This window comes from Daucus carota, chromosome 4, assembly GCF_001625215.2.
Source record: "Daucus carota subsp. sativus chromosome 4, DH1 v3.0, whole genome shotgun sequence".
In the NCBI taxonomy this organism is placed as follows: domain Eukaryota; kingdom Viridiplantae; phylum Streptophyta; class Magnoliopsida; order Apiales; family Apiaceae; genus Daucus; species Daucus carota.
In genome coordinates, this window is record NC_030384.2 from 31,886,382 (window position 1) to 31,910,623 (window position 24,242).

General features: G+C 34.3%; 2 protein-coding genes across 5 annotated transcripts; one reads left to right on the forward strand and one right to left on the reverse strand.

Annotated features, from left to right (window-relative positions):
* Positions 1-4,974: 4,974 nt before the first annotated feature.
* On the reverse strand, positions 4,975-7,859 carry LOC108218169 (iridoid oxidase). 2 transcript variants are annotated; one of them, XM_064091166.1, is made up of 4 exons: positions 7,750-7,859; positions 7,596-7,654; positions 5,865-6,776; positions 4,975-5,775 (listed from the first exon to the last, which is right to left on the reverse strand). In XM_064091166.1, the coding sequence occupies exons 3-4, from the start codon at positions 6,771-6,773 to the stop codon at positions 5,146-5,148; spliced, it is 1,539 nt and encodes a 512-aa protein (XP_063947236.1). In that variant the 5' UTR covers positions 6,774-6,776; positions 7,596-7,654; positions 7,750-7,859; the 3' UTR covers positions 4,975-5,145. The 2 variants fall into 2 exon arrangements, with proteins under 2 accessions (XP_063947236.1, XP_017246578.2); XM_017391089.2 differs by having other exon boundaries at positions 5,865-6,784.
* Positions 7,860-10,950: 3,091 nt separating this feature from the next.
* On the forward strand, positions 10,951-23,790 carry LOC108215596 (probable 3-deoxy-D-manno-octulosonic acid transferase, mitochondrial). Of its 3 annotated transcripts, none has more exons than XM_017388102.2 (13): positions 10,952-11,230; positions 11,341-11,434; positions 15,899-15,941; positions 17,945-18,067; positions 18,292-18,411; positions 18,479-18,557; positions 18,813-18,929; positions 19,145-19,242; positions 20,408-20,498; positions 21,530-21,649; positions 21,736-21,806; positions 22,638-22,842; positions 23,225-23,790. In XM_017388102.2, exons 1-12 carry the CDS (start codon positions 11,029-11,031, stop codon positions 22,815-22,817), a joined length of 1,338 nt encoding a protein of 445 aa, XP_017243591.1. In that variant the 5' UTR covers positions 10,952-11,028; the 3' UTR covers positions 22,818-22,842; positions 23,225-23,790. The 3 variants fall into 3 exon arrangements, with proteins under 3 accessions (XP_017243593.1, XP_017243591.1, XP_017243592.1); XM_017388103.2 differs by having other exon boundaries at positions 18,491-18,557; XM_017388104.2 differs by lacking the exons at positions 22,638-22,842; positions 23,225-23,790 and adding an exon at positions 22,123-22,418 and having other exon boundaries at positions 10,951-11,230.
* The last annotated feature ends 452 nt before the right edge of the window (positions 23,791-24,242 follow it).

The window sequence follows — 24,242 nt, forward strand, 5'->3', positions numbered from 1 at the left end:
ATGAAAGTAAACCTTCGTAAAAAACAAGTGTAACAAAGACAGTATAACATTTCGACCAATATCATGAGCAGCAAGAGTTTGTCAACGTTGAATAAAAAAAGACATGACATACATAAATAAATCATGAGTCTTGCTATGTGTAAAGAATTAATAACATGATAATTGTTGTAAAATGTTTTAATTAGATTGGTTGACGTGAATACAGGAATCACATTCTAATTAAAACATACTCCCTCCGTCTTGAAATATATAGGTCGCTTAACTTTTTGGCACACACTTCTAAGTCTTTTGACCGCTTAGTTAAAATTATTATTTTTAATTTTTTTTTTGAATTATAATATTAGTCATATGTTTTTATTCAAAAAAATAATTTTAATTATACCGTCAAAAGAGTTAGAAGTATGTGCCTAAAAGTCAAGCCACATAAAACAGGGAAGCAAAAGATTCTAAAGAATCATCTCATACAATATTTGATACGTACAGCTAGTGTGATACATGGGCATTAATAATACCTAGACGTCAGTGTAATCCTTTGTTTTTTCCCCTAACAGTCCAAAGCTCCACAGAAATCATCCTCTAATATCTAACTAAAAAATAAAAAGAAAAAATGATCCTATGATGAGTAGATCTTCACCTGACTATTACTATGTTTACAGAGTACATGATGCCGAATGGAGAATCTACGAGCCGAAACAAATAATTATGCTCTGATTAACTAATAATCACTATTTAAAATCCAAGTCAACTATTACTGTCATCTTTATTAAATCAGATGTATTATCACGTAATCTTCGTTAACATTATATCTCGCACGTCTTTATAAAAAATCAGTTTTTCTAATGTATACCCATGCGCACATGCTAAGTGCGGAATTTTATAAGTTTTATAGATTTTGATTGGCACTCATATCTTAATAATGGTGGACCCCTGCAAATACACTAACCACACCAATCAAAAACTCTCAAATATATCAAATTTCGCGCTTAGCATGTGCCCATGAGCCCACAGTAGACAAACTCATAAAAAATTTGTATATTTTCAGATGTTAAAGTTGAAAAATCAGTATTTTAGATAAAAGAACCAAGTTTGAAAAGGTGATGATGATTGCTCAACTTAGTACTCACCAAGTTAAGGTTTAAAAAAGCGAGCATATCCACTATTTTTAACTAATAAAATCTCCACACACAACTTACATATAATAACACATGAAACCTACCATTAAGCATTGATACACAAAATATTTATGGAAGTACTCACCATTGTAGCCGACTTCTTGTACAAACTTTCACACTACAAAATCTTTACATGTTTCACATCCTATCTTGACTGCAAGCTTTAAAGTGCGAAATGAAGAAGCTATAAATTAGGTCTACTATGTGTTTGCAGATATTATGTGCCAAATATATACTATGGTTTAACTCACCGCCTTGAGATTATATTAAATTTGATAAAATGAGTCATGAATGGTGACTATACCATTCAAATGCAACGTGTCATTCACCCACTTCTCCCTGGTGTGCAACGTGTCATTTGCCTATTGTTTAATTTTACTATTAATTTCAGTTTTCTTTTTAATGTAATCCGTTGCTTTAATTCTCATTTTTTCTTAAGGTTTTTAATGTAATCCATTGTTTTTCTTTAAGGATGTTTAAGATTCTCCTGATGTTGTATAACATGCAAGTTATATTGGGCTGATGCTGATGTTTCTTGCCCATTCAACGATTCGGCACATTTAAAGTTTCAGCCCAATTCAACAAATTCGTTCCGTAAGTGCATCACGTGTCTACCTGATATATCCATTACCAATTAGAGAGCCCGATTACCCACTGTAGAGGGAGTGAACTTATCACTTACTCCCTCCGTCTCAATTCAAATATACTCATTTTACACACATATTAAGAATTATTAAATGATTGTCGCTTATATTTAGATGGTACATTGGAAATGATAAATAAGAAAGAGAGCATGAAGGATTGTTGATAAATGTGCATTGAAAATAGAGAGGCTCAACTATTTTGCAATAAATTTTTTTTCAAAAAAGTCATCTAATTTGGGATGGAGAGAGTAGCATGACTTATGATTTAACGTGATGTATATGATAAGGTGGGTGCTTAAAATATCTGTTTGGGTAATTTTGATTTATTATGACTTATAAATCATTAAAAACATAATAATAAAAATGATTTATGGATAACTTAATCTCAAAATTGAAAAAATTAATTAATTGAAAAAAATAACTCAAACTAACTTCTGACTTTAAGTCAGTATCAGGCTTATCTCTGACTTTAAGCTAACTTTTGATTTATTGCATAAACAGACATTTTTCAGCTTAAAGTCAAGAATGACTTAAAACGCAGGTTTTAAGTCCTCTCAAATAGGCTAATAATCTTAAAGTAGCTCTGCGATAAGTTAATGACATATGAACCGTTTAGGCAAACTTAAAAAAAGCGACTTCTTGCTTAAAATAAAGAAGTGAATGAGAAGTGAGAATTAATAAGTTAATGAAGTGTTTTGAAAAGAAGTAGAACCTCTGATAGAAAAGTTAGCATTCTCAACTTCTAGTCCGTCAAACTACTCTTGCCGAAATCATTACTTTTCATTATCCCGTCCAATAGCAATGACGCTCCCTAGACCACTACCGTGTAGTTAGGTACTCAAACGAGCGGGGCCTTGAAGGTGAAGGAGAAGGAACCGTGGAGCTTGATCCCCCCTCCCCCTCTCCGGAGAAAGGTTTCTAAAATTTGGCTAGTTTCCGCTATTAGCGGAATATTCTAATCCGCCCGGCATCATCCAATTAGAAGCCTTTACACAATTTTCTACTAATCTTGATAAAGCTACTCAATGATGAACGAAGGGGCTTTCAAGGAAGGCTATTCAATAGGTCAACCGGACGCTAGAGCCAATTTTCTACACGCAGATGGATTGATTGTAAGTTAAACAAAAGAGTTTCGCTCGATTGGCCTTTCCACGCTGACGAATGCCTCTTTTCTCTTTTCTGAAGTCTACAATAAACAGCTGCCCGAACCAAACCCATTTTTCAAGGCACCCATACTCTAGTGTTGCTCTTCCTAGCGCGTGTTGCTCTTCCTAGCGCGAAAGGTGCTTTACTAATATTCTAATATAAGACGTGCATGTTAGCACTTTGAAAGGGAGTTTGTGGCATTTGTGGGGGCCTGCCAACCCGGATTTCCCGTCTCCGAACTGCCATGTCTTGTCTTGAAAGAGAAATTCAAAATTTAAAATCCACATATATATCTATTTTACTTTCTTGCAATAAGAATGCTTGGTATAAATAACTCACTTCTCGGTCTCTGACCCCATCAGTCACTACGACGCCACTATTGTTGCTTTTAATGAGCCCCTTCGGGATTCCCTTGAAATGAAAGGTTTGAAAATCTTTATTATCTAAATCTTAGGAACAGGACCCTACCCTATTCTTGAACAGAGCTTCTATTTATTTACATAAACGGGTCAAGAAAAGCAGAGTTCAGGAGCAATTCCTCTGGCTTGTGATAAATACACAGAAACATGGGCCTGTTTGTTTACCAGAAGCAGCTTCTGGTTCTCGCTTCTCCTTTTCTTGATCCGTTTGTGTTAAAAAGCAAAAGCACTTTTAAGAAGCTAAGAATCCTAGCTTCTCTCTCACAACTTCTGCTTCTTTTCCAAACACTTTATTCACTTATTTACTTCTCACTTGTGCTCCACTTTTTTTAATTTACGCAAGAAGTCAATTCTTTTAAACTTGCCCAAACGGCCCCATAATCTACTATTCATAGCTTTTCGTTTCACGTACACTTTGTTTTTCTTTGGCATTTTAAATGCACGGTTTGATAGATAAAAGTTCACAAAGAACATCTTTTCAAACCCATCACCAAAGTGAGTAATTAATACCAATTCATGTTTATGCTTATATTTTATCATTACTAGCTTATGACCGTGCCAAGCACGAGATTTGATAATTTTCATTTTCATTTTGACATTTTTGATACTTTTAATATATTACTGAAATAATATTTTCGCTTATAAATAAAGGATATGGATATGATGTTAGATGATAGCATATACATATGTAATATGTTGAACGTATCATAAACGGGAATTAAAATTGGATTAAACTATATGAATTACGAAAACATGTTGATAAGGAAATTTATAATTACTTAAAATAATGCTCTCAATATCAATTCTCAAAAATTCTCTTATAAAAATTGTAATTCTGTTTTTATTATCATTATCTCGACCGTGATTTAAATGAGAATAATTATAAGCGAGAACAATAATAAAAAATTATTATCCATTATTCCAAATACGTAAATGAACTATTTTGCATATATTTTATTTTTTCTTTTATCTCAATATTCAAATTTTTCTGGTAGGAAAAATAGGCTTAACGCCTCTGAAACATGTTAAATCTAGGTTTGAGAGGGGTGTATTGGATTGGGATTTTAAAACATTTTTTTGCATTCATGAAATCCGAGAGTATTCGATTGGGATTGTTTGAAATCCATTAAAATCTTGAGGTATTCAATTGGGATTTCAAATTATGCTACAAAATCCGGTGGTATTCAATTGAGATTTTAAATTATGCTTTAAAATCCGATGGTATTCAATTGAGATTGTTTAAGATCCATTAAAATCTGATGGTATTCAAATACTGATGGATTTTTTTTCATTTCATAAAATGATGGATTTTGTGGCATTCTTCAGTGTATTTTAAGTTTTTTGAAATCCCACCAAAATCAATGGGATTTTGAAGTATTGTACCTAAATCCTATCAACTCTGCGACATTTTATGAAGAATTTGCAAAAAATCAAAATCCCATACAATCCATTAAAATCTACAGACTAAAAACAATCCATTAAAATCTCAATCGAATACACCCCGTAGGAAATTCAGTAGCTGTTTAAAATAGCATTTTTAATCGTGTGATAAATTAGCACTTTAGCGCGAAGTGGTACGGTTGGAAAAAGATGGAACAAGCTTAAGATCTCTCACATGCACATTTAAAATTAATTACATGTATGTTTCAAATCAAAAGAAATGTAAGCAGATTTCACAAACTACAGTACTACACACATCATTTGTATCCTTTTCTCGATCACAATAATTTACACCCATATATACAGAAATCAGACTTGGTAAATTTACGAAGATATATATGGAACCGGTATTGCTTTCACTGGAACTGCTTTTCTGAGGGTGATTCCCATTCGTTCACTCATGTCCATGTCTCCTGCTTTGATCCCATCCTCTAAAATCCAATCAAATGCAAGCAAGACAGAGCCCAAAGCCAAGGGGAGAAGCCGAGAGGCTAGTGGAATTGCTGGACACATTCTCCGCCCTGACCCAAACGGTAAAAACTCGAAATTTTGTCCTTTATAATCTACCTGCTGCATTTTGGGATCAAGGAACCTCTCGGGTTTGAATTCCAGAGGATCAATCCACGTATTCGGGTCACGTCCGATCGCCCATACGTTTACAAGCACTTGTGCTTCTTTTGCGATGTGATAGCCTAGCATGTTGCAAGAGTCCATGGCCTTGTGGGGAACAAGAAATGGGAGTGGAGGGTGGAGCCTCAGAGTCTCTTTGATTACTGCTTGTAGGTATGGAAGTTTTTCGAAATCTCTCTCAGTAGGATTCGTGTTAGGAGGATGGACAGTAAGAGCTCTCAGCTCTTTTTGGACCTTTTCTAGTATTGTTGGATTGTGAAGAAGCTCGGCCATTGCCCACTCCAACGTGCTTGTCGTCGTGTCGGTTCCAGCTGTGAACATTTCCTGGACGAAAAATTAATCGTTTTATGATTTTGTACCCAATTTCGTGCCTGAAGCACTTTCATGTATATATTAGTTGGTAAGAAACTTACAAACACAATAACATTGATTGTGGTTGGGGAGAATTTAAGAGGCCCTTCAACACCATCACCATTATAGTCCAAGAGAACATCCAAGAAGTCGTTTTTCTTTTCTACAAAAACCTCTTTATTTTCATTGAGCCGATCTTTCAAAAATCCTCCAGCAATTTCAAACGCTTGATTCACATGATACTGCGTTTTCCTCCTAATCCCCTGAGGATCAAGCCGTCTCAACACAGGGAAAAAATCAGCCACATTAGGCTTTCCCGCAAACTCCATCACTTTACCCGCGTGGTAGTAGAATTGCTCCCCTGTCTCCGATTTCGGGCCCAAAAGATCCTTCGAAAACAGAAAGTTCCCCACCAAGTTGAAAGTCATCAAGAAGAAAAACCTCCGAACATCCACAGCCTTCGTGCCCGCGCCTCCCGCCTCTTCAATAAACCGCACCATGTGGTCAATACATCTTCTGCGAACATGATGCATAGCGTCAAGGCTAGTGGACGAGAAGAACTCCTTGCTGCAGAGCCGTCTGAGCATGCGCCAGTGGGGGCCATATTGAGCCGTGATGAGGGAGCCTTCATTTCCGAAATCTCCTTTCATGGACTCGTATATTTTTCTCCCAGCCAGAACCACGTCGTGGTGCTTGAACATCTCACGAGCCGCCTCGTTTGATGAAATAACAACTGTGTTCATGGACCCGAGGCTTAGGGTCATCACGGGACCGTGTTTGCGAGCCAATTTGGCAAATGACTCGTGCGGTGCGAAACCGTAGCCCAATTGAAGGAGGTTTCCGACTAGGGGCCAGCGCCTCGGTCCCGGAGGTGACGCTTTCGCGGAAACGTGGTGGAGTTTGAGGACAGCAGCCCATAATGACCATAGTACCATTACCACTAATGCTAGAACTAGCAGCTCAACGTCCATATCCTGTATTTCTACATAAATATATTGTGATTTATATAATATACAGAGAGAACAAAAGCGATATTAGTAGCTAAACTTTAATCAGTGATGAAGCTCTATGATTCGTAAGATCTTCTAAAATATATATACTCTTTAGATTTTATTGGCCTTAAACATCAACTCATGACCTTGGTTGTTCGAATATCATATATCATAAAATATAGGAAGAAACCGACGCACACCACTTAGACTTGTAATATTCTAGAGTCCAAGCCAATCTAGAAAGAAGCACGGGAACATAAGAATTTTTTTTATCAAATTGACCTGGAATTTTTAGGAATATATTGGTAATTTCCTCTAAAAATAATCCAGTTTTAATGGATCCTCCTATGTTCGGGACAGATTTAGTACGCTAATTTCCAGAAATATCAAACAAATTTTTAAAAATTATTGATATATATATATTCAAAAATTTTGGAAGCATTTTTATAATTTTATAAAATTTATGTTGTTAGTAAAATGTCAAAAAAGGAGGACATATGACCGTGCTGCTTACTATATATTCGTCCTTAACTATACTTGTAACTTGTGGTATGCTATATCCATGCACCACCATTTACTATAATAAAATGTGCTACATCTTGTACACTTGCAATAATTGACTTTGGTTTTAACATATCACAAGCAATACTCCTTGCTAAATTTCATACTTGCACCGTTCCGGGGAGAGGGAGTAATAGCAGTAGTACTGTAACTGTATCACTGCATGCATAATTGTATATAGTCGACACAAAGAAAATGTAACTTGTTACGGTAACTCAGGTCAACAGTCAACTCATTTACCTGCAATCATATATCTAGTGCAAGCTCCCCGCTATCTGTTGTCTCTTGAAGCTTTTATTCTTCATTTTGAACATGCATAACCAAATAGAGAGATTTAATTAGTACATCACCTACCAATGAAAAACAAGCTTGTTCAAGGGACTCTGTATATTACCTTCAGGTGGTTGATGATTACAGTATTTTTCTTCAGACCGTATCCAGCTAATTAGTTGAGATTCTGTGTGATTAAGCTGTTTGTCTTACCAGGAGTGCCTTATGTCCAACCCATTCACTAATTATTTATAGGTGTGCTTAAACCTGATTGAGTAATTAATTAATGCATGTGATCCCAGTAATGACACGCTCTGCATTATATAATATTATAACTTAATTAAACACAATTTGGTATCTTTTTCTTTGTTTGTCGTAACTCTGATTAATAATGTGCCTTTTTGTTTTTCTTTATTAAATTTTATATGGCAAAAGTTTATGAATTAGTACCTTCAAGTTTTATCTTGTTTGTCATATTGCGTTTATTATTGGCAAGTTGATAGACACATTTTGCAAGGAAACGCAGTATTAGTTTCCATTGATTAAATTCTTGTCCTATATTATATAATCAAAAAGTTCTTCTCATACCAGGTCGACTGCTATCCACTCCCCACAATTTCACTGGACTGAAACAATTCTGTAATGGATCAGAGGTTTTAGATATTTTTACTGCTGTTATCCATTCAATTTTTCTGTATAGCATCCCAGGATGGATAGTTGATTATAAATAAATTTTTATCAAAAATATTATATTATGCACCCGAATATATAATCTAGTTTTAAGATTCTAATATTTCATGCATCATGATGTCACAAATGTAATCACTAAAACAGTTGTATATTTTATAAGGCCCTTGATTTGATATTTTAATATTTATTTGTTTCAGTTTAGTCAGATTTTATAGATTGGGTTGCTTTTTTATTTTTTTTTTAAACAAGAACGCAGTTTTTTCACCGAGAGATATCGAACATAAGAGTCTCCAACAAAGACCTGGGAGGAGATGTAAAAATATTGTAGCAACGTAAAAAATAAAAATACTTAGTCATTTCATGAGTTATCTTATTTGCCGGCTTTCGAACAAAAGTAATAGAGATGCCTGAGAATGTTTTAAGATGTTGTCCACAATTCTCAATGACGTTACCAACTTCCAGTCGAATTGCTTCAGTTCTGTTGACGGGATGGACTGTGCGGAGAGGGTCTGTTTCTATCACCGTGCGTTGTTGAGGTCAAGAAAGAATCCATGACAGAGCTTCGACGACACCAATGGCTTCAGCCTCAAACACTGATACCTGGCCTGGCAAACACAACTTTTTCCCAGCAACAAAATTATAATATGATTAAGTTTTTATGTGAAATAATCAAATCATTCAAACATGTGATTAAATTGATAAATATGAAGGTCAGGGGCCACGGTTATTAACAAGGAAAGTGCTTGGTGCACATAATTGTATACAAAAACATGTACATAATGATATGTGGTGAGTTTTAATTGGAATAGGCCCCCGCATTTACATCAACAACCCAATTAAAACCCACCAAATCACTTGTCACATCATTATGTACAAAAATTATGTACACAATTATGTGCACTTAGCACTACTCTATTAACAATTAGTGGCGGCATCAGATTTATAGTCATATATAGTCCGCTTGAATGACTCATTTTAATTGATTGTTTAAATTAAATATTTTGACCGGTTGTATTAAAAAATAATTTTAACAAAAATTTTGATGAATAACTTTCAAACTAATTTCTATATTCTAAACATACATATAATAATCAGGTAAATCTAAAAATTTGCTAAGTTATAATTTAGTCGTCCCCTAGCTTTTAATTTTGACTAATTAAATTGATTATATTATAATTAAAATTTATATATAATTAAGATAAAAATTTAACCATTGAGAAATACTCTAGATTATTTTAAAACATAATATTCTATTTTCTAAAATAATAGTTAAATAAATTTTAATATTTTGTAAAAATTTGATTACTATAGTTTGGGACGGAGGGAATATAATTTATCAACTTTCATCAATTCAAAATTCTAATTTGATCTAAATCTTGTAATTTCTTTCTGTAAATTTCTAACTTCCCAGAAAAATTCATATATAAATTCGTGAGAGAAAATGCCCGAAATATTATAATTTTAGTAGATAGTTGCCCAATATATCACTTGATTTTCAGAGTATTCTATTTACCCATTAAAACACGCAAATAGAACATGCGTGTGTGAAGTTTGATCCCTATCTATTCTCACAGTTTAACCGCTCAAAATATTCGTGCAATCATGATTTACACACCTTTCATCAACATCACCTATATAAGTTTTCTCTATCTTTTCTTCGATTATTAACCCCAAATTTCACTCAAAAGCCCTTTTCAGTTTCTTCAATTATATTTGTTATCGAAGTAAAGATATTATAAATTAAATGCTTGAGTTTGAATAATATGGATAAAGAAGAGAATCTATGTATGTATATACAAATAGTGGATATAAAGCAAGAGAGACATATGGATTAGTTGCTGGCTACTGGGTTTGTACATCAGTCTTCATCATTTATATTTCGAAATTCGCATTTTCATTATGCAGTGTCTAGAAACTCGCATCTCAGGTATGCGTATTGCATATTTTCACTGGATATAGATGCTAAATACGCATTCTACTATGCGCATGTTTGAAGAAAATTTTGGACAAATATCATTAAGTACGTTGAATATATATATCCTTTTCCACGCATATTTCAAATGTGTATTTGTATGATTAGTTTGGACATAATTTCTGTCCGTGGTTATTTTGGGCACACTTCCACAAAAATATGTTATACTGGACTTTTACCCAATTGATGGATCAAGTAAATTAAGGTCAAACCAAAAGGTGCAAAGTATAAATATTAAAAACGTTTCAAATGATGCCAATAGTAAAAGAAAAAAGAAAAAAACTTTTTTATTTTTGTAGTCAGTGTTTCTAAAAACAGAAATCAGACTTAAACTATAAAATTAAGAAATAAAAAAATAAATTAAAATTAATCAGATAACTTTTTTTATTTTGCCAGAAAGTGAATTCGATTAATCATCGAATTAAACCGTCTTTTTTAGTACAGATTAATACTCCATCCGTTTCAAAATAAGTGTTGTTTTGGCTTTGTGCACGTAAGTTAAGATGCAGAAAAAACATGATTCTAAATATTATCTTTTAATTTTTTATCTTAATAAAAATATAAATGTTAAATCATTATTCAGATTTTTTTTTTTAAATAATATATAGAAGTAATTTTATTTGCACCTCAGATTACTAAAAAGAAAATAAGTAACAGTGCACGCTTGTTTGGTAAACGTCTTCCCAAACAGAACAGAACCCCTGGGTTTAAGACAGAACAGGAGTTGAAGTGAGTCTGAAAATGGGGAGACACAGAGCTGGTTACTTAGTATACACACTATACAGAAGTCTTAGCCACTGTTTGTCTCCACTCATACACCTTCATCTCCGCTTTCGTAGATTCCGAGGCATCGAGCACCCACTCCGATGGCGTGAGCGTCTTGGTCTTCCTTCTCTTCCTCGTCCTCCTGGTCCCCTCTTTTGGTTCCACGCTGTCTCTTTAGGTATCATTTTCTAACATCTTTTTTATATTTTTCATTGATGATTGGTCTGTTATTTTTACGTTGTTGTGAATTGTGATGCTGATGTTATTATGTAATTGATGTATACCTAGGTGAAGGTCTGGCGGCATTGCCTGTGATCAAGCGTTGCGTGCAGCGGAGACCTGATGTTACGGTTTTGTTGACCACAACCACTCTATCTGCATTGTGAGCAACAATTATATTATCGTTTTTCGGTTTGAATTATTTGTGCAATCTGTTGGTGGTTTTCTATTTGGCCTTTAGTATGTGAGTGTCATTGTGATTTTATCTGTTTATTTTTATCTTTTTATTAGATTTGAATCTGTCCTATGACTTGGAAGTCTTGCATATGATATAATTTGATAATTGTCCTTTCATTTGATATTGTTAAAGAAAATAAACTCACCATCAGAAGTGCTTTCTATTCATATATTATAAGGCAATCATCTGTTTTTTTGATTTGAGTTGTGGACCTGGTGGTCCTATTGTTTACTTAAGAGGATCCGTGAGGCCCTTTCTTGGATAATTTTAGAATTTGGTCCCAGAAATGAAGTAATCAAGAGAAGATGGAGATTAGAACTTTTCATTATAATTATTTGGTGACGGTGCCGCGGTGGGTCTACTTGCATTTCCTTGTGACTATGAATAATGTAGATGTTTAACATCTGTCATCTGCCAGAGAAATGCTCTAAGGCAATTGAATTAAGTCTGAATTTTGTTCACAATAGTTGCTCATCCTCATCCTTTTAATAACTTTTTAATGCATCTTTGCCTGCGAGCCTTGTATATTATTCTAGTGCACATGGTATATTTCATAGTAGTGTTATGGTGGAGGCCTCCCCATAGTGTTTTATAGTTGCAGCAGTGCTCGCATTTAATTAACAAAGACTATTCTTCTTCTTCTTCTTTTTTTTTTTTGTGATATTCTGATTGTATACAATTCCGTGGGTTGTGTGTGATCTTTCAATAATTGTCTAGTTCATTTAAGTGGCATCTATTTTCTAAGAATTACATGTGATTATGTATATTCTGATAATTAAGTGCATAAATGTACAACTACCGTGCTTCAAGGAAATTTCAATTAATAATTGTTGATTAGTGGTCCTGTGCTTCTCATCAAGAAGATTTCATGAAGGTCCATTTTGGCTGAGTATATGGTCCCTGCTACAAGTAGGTCAAAGAAATTGACCTGTATATGGTATCATATATTATTAATGAATTTAATTAGAGGAGGGAACATGAATAGGATGTAAAAATAGTTTTAAGAGCATTCTTGCATTGATTTCATTAGTTTACTATATAGCTGAGTATGTATCTACTTAGGATGGAATACAATCAGGTGATGGTGACTTTTGGATATGTCATCAATGTTATAAAACATTATAATACCTTGGTGCTACTTTAATTGTGGTCCTGCTTTGGGGGACAGGCGATGAAACCATTATCTAAGTGCCAAATCTTGGATACACCAGGGAGGGAAGACTATAGCAAGGTTGCTTGTGAGTTGTAAGTTACAGAATTGTGATTGGTGATTGTTACTATGAATTTGAAAACAACGTCTCCTGTTGGTGTCCAATCCCCTGGAACATACAGGGAATAATGGAATGTACTGCAAAATATAAGTGAATTTCAAAAAATTGGTGGGTCCTCTATGGACAACAGGCAAATTAGATTAATTGTAAATATTGATTGAATTGATATGTGAGCAAAGGTATCAGGCTGCAATTGGCCCACTAAATGTATTCGTCCAAAAATTGTTAACAAAGTTATCAGTCCGAAAGTTATAATATTTCTACAAGACTGGTTCTATGATTTTGCTGGTATAGAAAATGCATATTTCTGGGACAGTATGGTAACTCCATACTGTATGCCACTTTCCAGCGATAAAATGTATGCCGGAGTTAATCAAACGAGTTGGGACTAAAATTGTTGGAAGATGGAGTAAATAATACAAGGATGAACTCATTGGTATTTAGAGGCATATGTTTGTCTTCTGTATATAATTCTATAATCCGTTTTCTATAACATTTCAGATTCTAATACTGCATGTGCATTACTATCTTAAGACTTCCGTTTAAACTTAGACATGGCACAAATTGTAGCTAAATATACTGGCTAGGGAGAAGGAACCATGTGTGTAGTGCACTAAGTTATTAATCTGTATCCTTCACGTCTTACTTCTTTATTCTATTAAAATGACCCTTATTACGACAATACTTTGACTATTCACCATGGACACCACCTCCATCTGCTTTTAGGTCGTACTGACAGGAAAATCTAAAATGATCATTTATAATCACACTGATAAGCAGACCCCGGCCATGAAAGAAATCGGGTTGAATCTACCTTGTCGGTGTTATATAAGGCTAAAGGCGGACCGAGGCATAGGACCCTCCTAAGTCAGGTGTAAGTCTTTCTAGAGCCAAGACATGAGGCGCCTGCCTTCTCAAGCTATATGCACAGTTGCAGAAATTTTGATACATGCATATATCTGAGAAATTATATCATCAGTAAGTACCAAATCAGGTATACTAACAAGTTATTTGCAACCTAAATACAACTTAACAAAATGCAAAACTAGACATAAATCAATGTAAAGAAAAAGTGATATTTAATCATCTTTAACAAAAAGCACAAAGAGTTTACATATTTAACAAAAATATATATTTATTTTATTTGTGTTAAAAATTCTTTAGTTGCTCTTTAGTTATACTATTCTATTCTATTAATCATTTGTTTTGTGAATATATAAAATATATATATGACGTGCTGTACCATTGATCTTGTAAAACTAATATTGTTTGAAACATTCAGCTTGGAGACGGGTAAGGCGAGGTTTGACTGCACTTGGAAAATATCGGTAGCAAGAACTCTGAACCAGGATAACTCATAACGAGGACCCTGAACCTATCTTTGGGGGCACGTATATGGCCCCCTAAGTGCAGAAAATTAATAAGCATTGGAGTACATAATGTATACTTTATTTGAGTAGTTTATTTGAGTAGTGGTCCTGTTGTTGAGAGGACTTGGAAGGCCCTTTCTTGGGATAATATAAAAATTTTGTTCCAAAAACTAAGTTATCAGGAAAGAGCGGAGTACTATAAATCATACTTACTATGGTATACTTTCTTATCCATATATTTTTAATCAATAACCAGGTTATTTTTACTTCAGGATGGGATTACGAACAATGAAAAAGTTTGACATGTGTAACATGTTATGGGTAATTGGGTTTGTCCTATTAATGGCAATTAAAGTAAGTCTGAACTATGTCAACAGTAGTTGCTTATCATCCTTGTCATTAGTTATCTTATGCTAGTACAAGAGTCATGTTTATTGGTCTTATGTATCATAGATAAAGTACTAGTAGGTCTTGCAGTGGAGGCCTCGGTTTAGTGTTTTAAAGACACAGTAACTCTCATTAGCAAATGAACTCTGTTATCATTGTCTATTTCTTACGAGTGCCATCTAATTTCTTAGGAATTACATATGATTATGTATATTTTTATAATTTACAATCAAGTGTACCTACAAAATAATTGAGTGGTAAGTGTTCAGTTGTAGTTCTGTTCTAGTAAGAATACCAGAGGGACCATTCATTGCTACAAATTTTAGTCGCTACTATGAGCACTTTCAAGAAATTGACATATATGTACGTTGTAACTAACAATGATATTAAAAGGGGAAGGGAACATAATTTATGAATAGGACGTGATAATTGTGTTATCATCGTGCTTTCCTAGATATCATTATGTCGCTTTATATATGAGAGTGTGATATTGACCTTTAGTGTCATGAAGGCTCTACAACTTTATAACACTGTATCTTGATGCTACTTTGATGGTGGTCCTGCTTTGGGGGGACAGGCAATATATATTCACTGCGTGATGGAAACATATAATTGCTAAAATCTAGGACTCATTTGGGGGGGGGGGGGGGGGGTTATGTTATGAGGTAGCTTTGTGATGGAAGGTTGTTGCTGTGAATCTGAAAGCAACTTCTTTCTATATTATACTCCTTCAAACATACAATGGATGCTGGAATGATATAAATTATAAGAGAACTCCATAAAATGGCAGGGGCCTTTAATCTTTTTCTTTTTTTTTTTTTTTGAAAAGTGATCGACTTGCCCAGAGTTTAGGTAGGAAGTCATTTCATCATAATGCAGTGTAAAACATGCCAGATATATCTTAAAATTATTAATGTTCCTACATTCCATTTCTATGGTTTGCTGGTTTTAGGAATGTTATATTTCTCTGATAGCAAGACAACTTGTAATAGTTATACTCAACTCTTCCAGTGTTAGATGCATCCCCAAGAGAATAAAAGAGTGTAGGACTGAAATTGTCAGAAGATGGACAAAAATAGTACAGGGATTAATCATTTGGCTCTTTTAGGCCTTTGTGTTCTGAATATAATTTTATATAGTCCTTTCTCTTTGTTTTACAAGACATTACATAAACTGTAGATAGATATAGTAGCTTGAAAATATAATCAATTGTCTAATGCACTAAGTTAGCAACTTTACTGCATGCAAAACATACATAGGCATGCTACTTGTTAAATATGTCAGAAGTTGTTATGGGATTTTTACTGTATATCAAAAAATGAAATTATATTGTTTCCTAATCTTAAAACTTATATTTGCAGTGAGGTACTAAAGCATCTTCTTCCATCTGAGGTCATATATCAGGTATTATTTTATATGAAGTTCATTTTAGACCATGCTATCAATCATAGTTTGAATTTTGTACATGGTACATACAGTCTCATTGTTCTTAAATCTGTACAAGTTACTAAGTTGGAGCAAAGTTGTCCATCATGTCATATACTAGTACCTGAAAATTAAATAACATCTGGAAAATATCTTATTTCCTATTAATTATTGGGGGTAATTGAGCTAATTCATCACTATAATAGTCATGAAATTTCAGTTGAATCACCAGCCCAAAAAAGTTTTCCGACAGATTACTAATTTACAATGTAGTCATCATACATAAAAAATATTTCACTGTTGTTAAAATTGCTTCGACTTTAATGGAAGTCTATTAGCCGTTGACACCTCAGTTGCCAACTAGTTATCCATGTGAACCTCTGTGACTAGCACGTGCTATATCATCATCCATGTAGGCAAGCTGTCAAAACAATACAAAATTTAATTCAAAAATACTAATTACTCAAATCCAATTATTCTCCTCCAAAAAAAATTCACTTATTCCCCAACAAGAACCTTAATTCAATAAATTCACTTTCTTTCAAACTATATATCAAGATCCAAGAATTTTCAAATTCAATTCTAACCCAAAACAAATGACTAAGAACCCTAATTATTAGAATTAAATTCTTACTAAAAAAATCACCAAGAACCTAAAGCAAATTGCTAAATATCCATCTGTCAGACAACAGTTCTTACCTCATCACGTCTTCAAGGAGTGCTGTTTCTTGGGTTTAGCTTCAACTCTTAAATAAGCAACCTCGCCATTGCGGAATTCAGCCCAGACCAATTTGAAATTTAAAACAACATGTTCTTCATATAACTCAACCCAAACTTGTAGAACCCAGTCACCAGAATTAGCAGAAACATCACTACAACGTTACTACAAAATCTCCAACACGACCTGCTTGGTTCGAAGGCAAATAAACTTGGAACTTACTTTGCCCTAAATGTAACTGAAGGGTTTGGAAGAGACAGTTTTAGGACTCGAGAAAGAAGGGAAGATGAGTAGCGTTGGAGAGATTTTGAAGAGGGGAGGGTGAGAAGATAATGTGCTTTTAATTAAGAATCCTGATTGAAGGGAAATTGGGTTTAACATATGGATGGGTTAAATGAAGATAACAGATGTGAGATTGGATCAGCCATGTCACCTTTCACATATACTTACCGTTAGTTTATTTAACGGGACTAACGACTGAAATCGAATTGAATTGTTTTACTTATTCAAGTATTTGACTGAAACCTTTTTTGGGTGAGTGATTCAACTGAGTATAGTGATGCATTAGCTTATTTACCCTTAATTATTGTGGTGATGGTAATTCAATACGTTGTTGACTCCTGATATGAAGCAGGCCTTGTAAAATTGATATAAAGTTGATCAGTCAAATAGATTTGAAGTTGAGTACAAATTACAAACTCTGTTATTGAGGAAGAATAAGAAAATGCTCTTTCTGGTTAAGAATGCTACTAGTCAGAGTCTTTGAGTAGGAGGTAGGGATATGTTTAGGGGAATTGATGATAGATGGGAAATCTTACAGTTTTTTAGTCGTGATAACTGGTAAGCTATGAAATGCAGGGTGTTTTTTTTTACTTTTGTATTATCAAACGTTGGGATAATAGGATTTGTGCACTGAAAATTTGAAGTACGATAGGAATTTGGATTGATCAAATAAGTTCATGTCCAGACTGGAAAGGTGATGTTTTTAGTTCGGAGTAGCTAGTTAGATTGTGGATCAGGTAAAGGGTTTGAACAGTTTCTTGGAAATTTTGATCTTAGCCACTTAGCAATGTCTAAATTTTGTTCACATATACGTATATTTTTCAATTGGCTAGTTTTTCTCATGCTATTAATTATGATTTAGTCGGTGCTTGTACTCCCTCAGTCGTGTCTATATCCAGCAAAGGATAGATGAGTTTCTGACAATCATAAAAGTATTTGTGTTGTTTTGCTATAGTGTTGACAAATTTTCTGTATGAACCAGTTTACACCTGTTGATACACCAGTCGCTATAGATTCCTTCTTGGCCTACTGGAAGCCAAATGCACTTTTGCTTGTGGAGAGTGAACTTTGGCCAAATCTTGTTATGAGTGCTGCAAGAAATGGTGTATGTTTATATCTCTCGTTGATAGATGTGGTATTTGTATGGGAATCATATGCATGCATATGTAGTTGGACATCTTTATATGTAATTTGAATGAATTATGATCAATAAAAGCAAGTTTTTTCCTTCATAAGTATATTTAACTGTAGATTAAATTCGCCTATTATCAGCCTACATGTTCTTTTGTTTTGTTTATTTACACTTTATTTTTGTGCCCTTATATGCAGATTACCCTTGCAATATTAAATGCACGAATGTCTCCAAAATCTTTTAGGAACTGGTCTTTACCCGCAGTTCTTCAAATGATGAATCTAATGCTGTCAAAATTTTCATTGATTATCCCATTGGTATGTATCTGTTTTTATATCTCCAGATGAATGTTACAACCGAAGCTTATATTGCATTTGTTAAAAGAGCAACGTGCAGGCAGTCCATTTTCAGATACTGCAAGCACCACCGCTTTCTATCTGTTTTGCTGGTGATTTGAAATTTGGTATGCCATAGTTCACTCTATTTTCTTAAAAGTTTTTACAATTGTATTCCCATTGCATAGAAATGCTGGTGAATTATTTTGTCTGAATTTCTGTTACTGTACAGTATGACGTTACTTCAGTAGCCAAAGATGATCTTTTATTTTGTGCTGTAATCCACTTCTTATGTTGATCATCTGCTAGTGCCTAAGCAGTTTTTTCTCTTTTTCTCCCCTCATATTAGATAAATTAAGTTGAACATACTGTTTGTTCTTCAGCTGTAGAAGATTCTTTGAGTTATAATCCTGACATTGCAATTCTGGAAGATTTGAAGCTACAAATTGATGATAGACCTGTTTGGATGGCTTCTTCCATACACAAGGGAGAAGAAAAAGGTACAACTAGTTTTTTTACTGCTTTGAGAAACTCATATTTTGTTGGCTGTACAAAATGCAGAAAGATCTATTAGCTGAAATGATCAGAACATTCCGATGAGTGTGGTTTTATTTTTTACCTACTTCCTGTTAAATTTTTGAGTTTCTGCAACTTCTTTGCCATGGTATGTACTGTATTCTCATATTTTCCTCTAATTATATCTATCTATCTCCAGTGATTGTAGATGTTCACAAGAGGTTGAAGAACATACACTCTGATATAATCACCATTATTGTGCCTCGGCGTCCACAGCTTGGTCGAGATATTACACGTGTATGATTCTGGTGCATCTGCAAAATCCCGCATCTGAAGTCCTGTATATGTCTTTGTGGTGCACCTTTTACTATACATTACTTCCCAATAATCCCTTTCCTATCTAAATTATTATTTTTGTTTCTGATGCACTACTTTCTTGAGATAATTTATGTAAAGCATGTCTTGTCAAGCTTAAGTCATTCATCCTAGACGGCTTGCGTTTCACAAGGGAGCATTTGGTAGTTTATCAGATGTGCTTATATCTGCTTAATATGGTGGAAAGTATATTTGCAGTTACAATTGTAAATTAGTGGGCATGAGTCTTGAGTTTACCTGTAGTTTCAAGTTTAAATTAGTGGGTATGAGCCTTGAGTTTACCTGTAGTCAAAAGTTTTAATTAGTGGGTATTATTCTTGAGTTTACCTTATTATTCTTGAGTTTACCTGTTTCTTTAGGCACATAATACCTAAAATCTACTGTAAATGGAAAAAACTTAAAAGACACCATGAAGTAATTTGACTTCAAAAAACCCTGTGTTAGGAGAAAAGGATGTGTTTAGTTCTGTTTGTTGATGAGGGTTAAATAGCCAAAATCTTGAGCAGATCTAGGGATTTTGTTAGAATTTTACAAGGGAATTCTGTAAACTTTGTTGGCATCAAATTTTTTACCATGTTTTCTGCATTATAGCAGACATGCTTCTAAGTTTGTCCATGCAGAATGTTCTATACTTCTATATCTCACTGGGTGTTCGATTTCTTCAATTATATTTTACGTATGTTGAACTCAGCTACTAATTGGTGAATTGCCTGTAATTTATGTAGGATTATTTATTTGTTCCAAAAAATTAATCTCTCTGCATCATGCCACTGCAGTAATCTTAATTATCTCAACGAAGGATAAGTTGTTGAACCTAATTAGATACAAATTACTCCCCGGATACACACTTGTTTAGAAGTTTATTGCCTCATTACAAGTACCTAATAATGGTAATATCACTTCTCCACTTGATGAATGAAATATTCCTTTTTGACTACTGGATAATAAATTTGTATCAGTACTGCTGGTTATATGTTTATTAAAACAATTCTGCAAAAGTCTGTTACAATGCACCATATCATGTGATTGCAGATAGGCATTATAATAGTATCTGAACTTCTCATATAACCCTGCTTCAATGATACAGGAATGGAAAAAAGATGGGGTGAGTGTTGCACTAAGGTCTAACCATGACAAACTTTTGCCAGAAACTGATATCTATATGGTAGATACGCTAGGTTTGTATTTACTCCTATCGTTAGCTGTATGTGCTCATCTTCATATAATTATATTTTCAATTTGTCTAGAATTTAGACTGTAATCCAGTTTGTTGCTGGGGTGACTCGTATATTATTTTAATCTAAACATCAATCCTTGCACTGAGGGTACTGTTTTCACTGGCGTTCTTAGATTTCAGGCCATTTATTTAAATTTTGACCCCGTATAAAGTTGAAACATTATATTCAGTTGCTTTTAGTATAGGTACTGTTATGGGGCAGCATGTTTAGCGTGATGCTTTGTGTTTCTTGAGCATGGTTTGAGGGGGTTTACTTTATTTTCAATATGCTCCAAGTATTATGCATAGTATACAACCCTGTAATAACCCCTTACCTCCGTACAAAATAAGTGGCTGGTATGTAATATTAGATATGCAAGAAAAGTTTTACATAATATTTTTTTTACTGATCGTATTCCATATATTAAAATTAATCTTTTCTTCAAAATACCGCCAAACAGTTTTATGTGTTGCGCAGTTCTGCATAGATGCTGGTTTTGTATTGGGTGGAATCTTTTACAAGTTTTTTGACAATCTTTTTGCATCTCAATATAGATGTGAATGTTCCCCAGATCCTAGTTTTCCTAAATATGTGCATGGAAAAGTTTGTTTTTGACAACGTACCATAAGTGGTTTGCTTTGGTGACAACCTAATTTAAACCAGATCGCCTATTTCAATATTGGCTAAAGATATAAAGCTCACTAGCTCAGTATAAGTAGGGTAAGGTTGCCCTTTTTGAGATATGCAGTAAATAGGGTGGAGCTAGATGTCGCCAATGACTGGTGGACTGTAACTTGATCTTGGTCTTAGTAATTGCATGTTTTCGTGCCAAGAGGCCCAAGACTAATACATACATGTCATGAAAGATGAAAACCTCTATCATTTTAAATAAAATATGATGTAAACACAAATTTTGTGGATTTAAAGTTATATTGCGATAGTATTTGTGAGGTATTTTATCAGTATAGAGAGATCTTTTCCTTTGTTTGTAGGTGAACTGAGAAGCTTTTACAGAATAACTCCGATAGCTCTCATTGGGGGTTCTCTTTTGCCTGGTTTAAGTGGCCACAATATATCAGAAGCTGCTGCTGCTGGCTGTGCTGTTTTAACTGGTTAAAGTTTGCTGAAAATTTCCTTTATCGTCTTTCTGCATGATACAAGAAATTACTTATATTTTATTACTATCGTTAATTTTCAGGTCATCATGTTGGCCACTTCTTGAACATGGTATCAGAAATGCAACGAATAAATCCGTTGTCAGTTCATCAGGTGTATAACTTCTTATTGATCTTTAATCTCTTATTTTAAATCTAATAACTTGCAAAAATCACCACATAATCATTTTTGTATTTATTATGCTAGAATGGAAACTATGCCCAACATGCTGAATTTGAAAACAGCTGTTTCTTGCTACTGATACTTAATTTAAATCTCTTATTTTAAATCTAATAACTTGCAAAAATCACCACATAATCATTTTTGTACACAAGTTCCTAATATTAATTATCATGTAAGATAATAGTCTTGCTGAGCACAAATATTTCTCCTAATTGAGAGCATCAGTTTGATGCAACTTTATGGACAGCATATACTCCCCTGCTGTCAACAGTAGTATTGCTGTCCCAGGCTGACTGCTGAGTCTTAAGCTGGTATGTAGGAGCTAGTAATACTTCTCGAATCACCACTATAATGTGCAAGCATCACCTGCGTAAATTACCTATCAACTTCAGATAAGTCATAAGTTTCAACTTTCCCTCAATGCCTTCTCATCTAGTTTAGATTGTTTCTCTATTAAGATAACTCTTGCCTTTGTCTGAATTGATTTTTATGATTCAAACTTAAAGCAGTTATCTGTTTTCTAGCATGTGAGATTTGTCTACCAGCTAGATAATGCCACTTTCCACTATACTGTTCTATTTCTGCTGTAGCTGGCCATACTATTTACTAAAAAGTGTAAGCCTTGTCATGTATATGCACCAGAATATCTTCAATTGACAGAACTGTCATGTATATATTTTTTTTCCGAAAAAAGGGTTATTTGATTTTATGTTACTAGTTCTTTGTCTTTTGCATTTGGCATGAAGTTCAAATATGCTTCAGGTTGCTGGAAATATTGAGCTCTGTGAAGTTCTTACTGAGCTCTTCAGTAATTGCATTGCTTTAGAAGCTCGCCGCGCAGCTGGAAAACAGGCCTATCATGCCCTATCAAATGGGGTAGGTGAGAGTGTGTGGAATCTTTTGAACTGTCATGTCTTTGGAAAAGCTTTGGAAGAGACTTAGATCAGCGAGCTGCAGTATTATCAAGGTACTGTATGTCTGTATCCAATTTGGAATTTGTGTAAATTTGTGTTTTGCCTGTAAGAATCCAAACTCCTTTCTAATTTTGCTTCCAAGTAGTCCACTACTAGCTTGGTAGCTTAATCACTAAAATAATTTTCTCCAGACATTGCCTCGGGAAAATTTAATTAGTGATTGATATGTCAATGTTTTTATAATGGTGCTTACCTTTTGTAACAGCAAAGGGTCCATAAAAGGCAGAAGGGCTATAGAGTATAGATTATATTACTATGTATTACTTTATTACTTATAATTATCTGTTAATAAAGAATGATGGTTAATGATTGTCAACTCCTACAAATTAAGTAATAAAAAAGTGTATAAATCATTTAACTTTCTAATTGTCACAGGAACTTGCAAGGAGTATAAAACACTTCTGACGTGTACAGAACTTATCGTGGAACCTGAGGCAGCCTCTGGTACAGGTGGGTGTGCTTGAGCTCAATACACTTTCTTGGTAGTTAATGGTAGGAGGCACAAGCTTGCTCTCAGATGGATCGTAAAATTGAATGGAAGTGGCTGCAGCTCATGCCCAACCAACTAGAATGTACGAAGCAAATAAACTTTACATGCCTGATGCCTTGTGCAAGCATCTCACACCTTAATGGCATCATATTATCAAACTGGTTCCAAGAGGTGAAATGGAAGCAGCAGAGAGGACACCCTTGGCCCATGTACCTGTTAGTTGCCCTCATTTCTGTAGACAAAAACTGTAATATAGAAGAAGACTCTTATCTACGTGCAAGTTGGTATAGAGAGTAAGGATGAGCTGTGAATTGTGTTAGGCAGTTTGAAACTTAAAATTGCATTTTCACTTTACATATCCAGAGTCAACTTGGCCCGAGAGGTACTGATGCATTATTTGTACTAAGTTTTAAACGCCAATCGCGCTTTCAAATTATGTGGGTTCTTCTGCTACAGCAAGCATGTGAGCTATGGAGTTCTCATTTTAATGGAAGAAACATATGGCCGACAAAGTACTTTTGTTCAACAGTTAAAGTCTGAGGTTACAAATCCACTTGGGGTGAAAACATTGAAAAATGAAGTTAATAAAATTGAGTTTCATGGGATTCAATGAGACAGCAAATACTGTAAAGACTAGAGACTATAGTACCTGTTACATGCTTTTTCTGTAAGTGCAAGTTGGTGTTGCGACCAAAATATAAAAAGAAAAAGTGAAAAAGAAAAGACAGGGTTATGCTTTTTACCCAATGTATAATCAAAATCTGGGAAAGCGGAGAACAGCTATCATTTAACCAACCACCATTTTCTTATCGTCAATCATGTAATCAAACCAGTGGAGTGGGGGTGCTCTTGAGATGAAGCCAGTTGTAATTAGTACGTTCAAAATAAATTTATATTAAGATC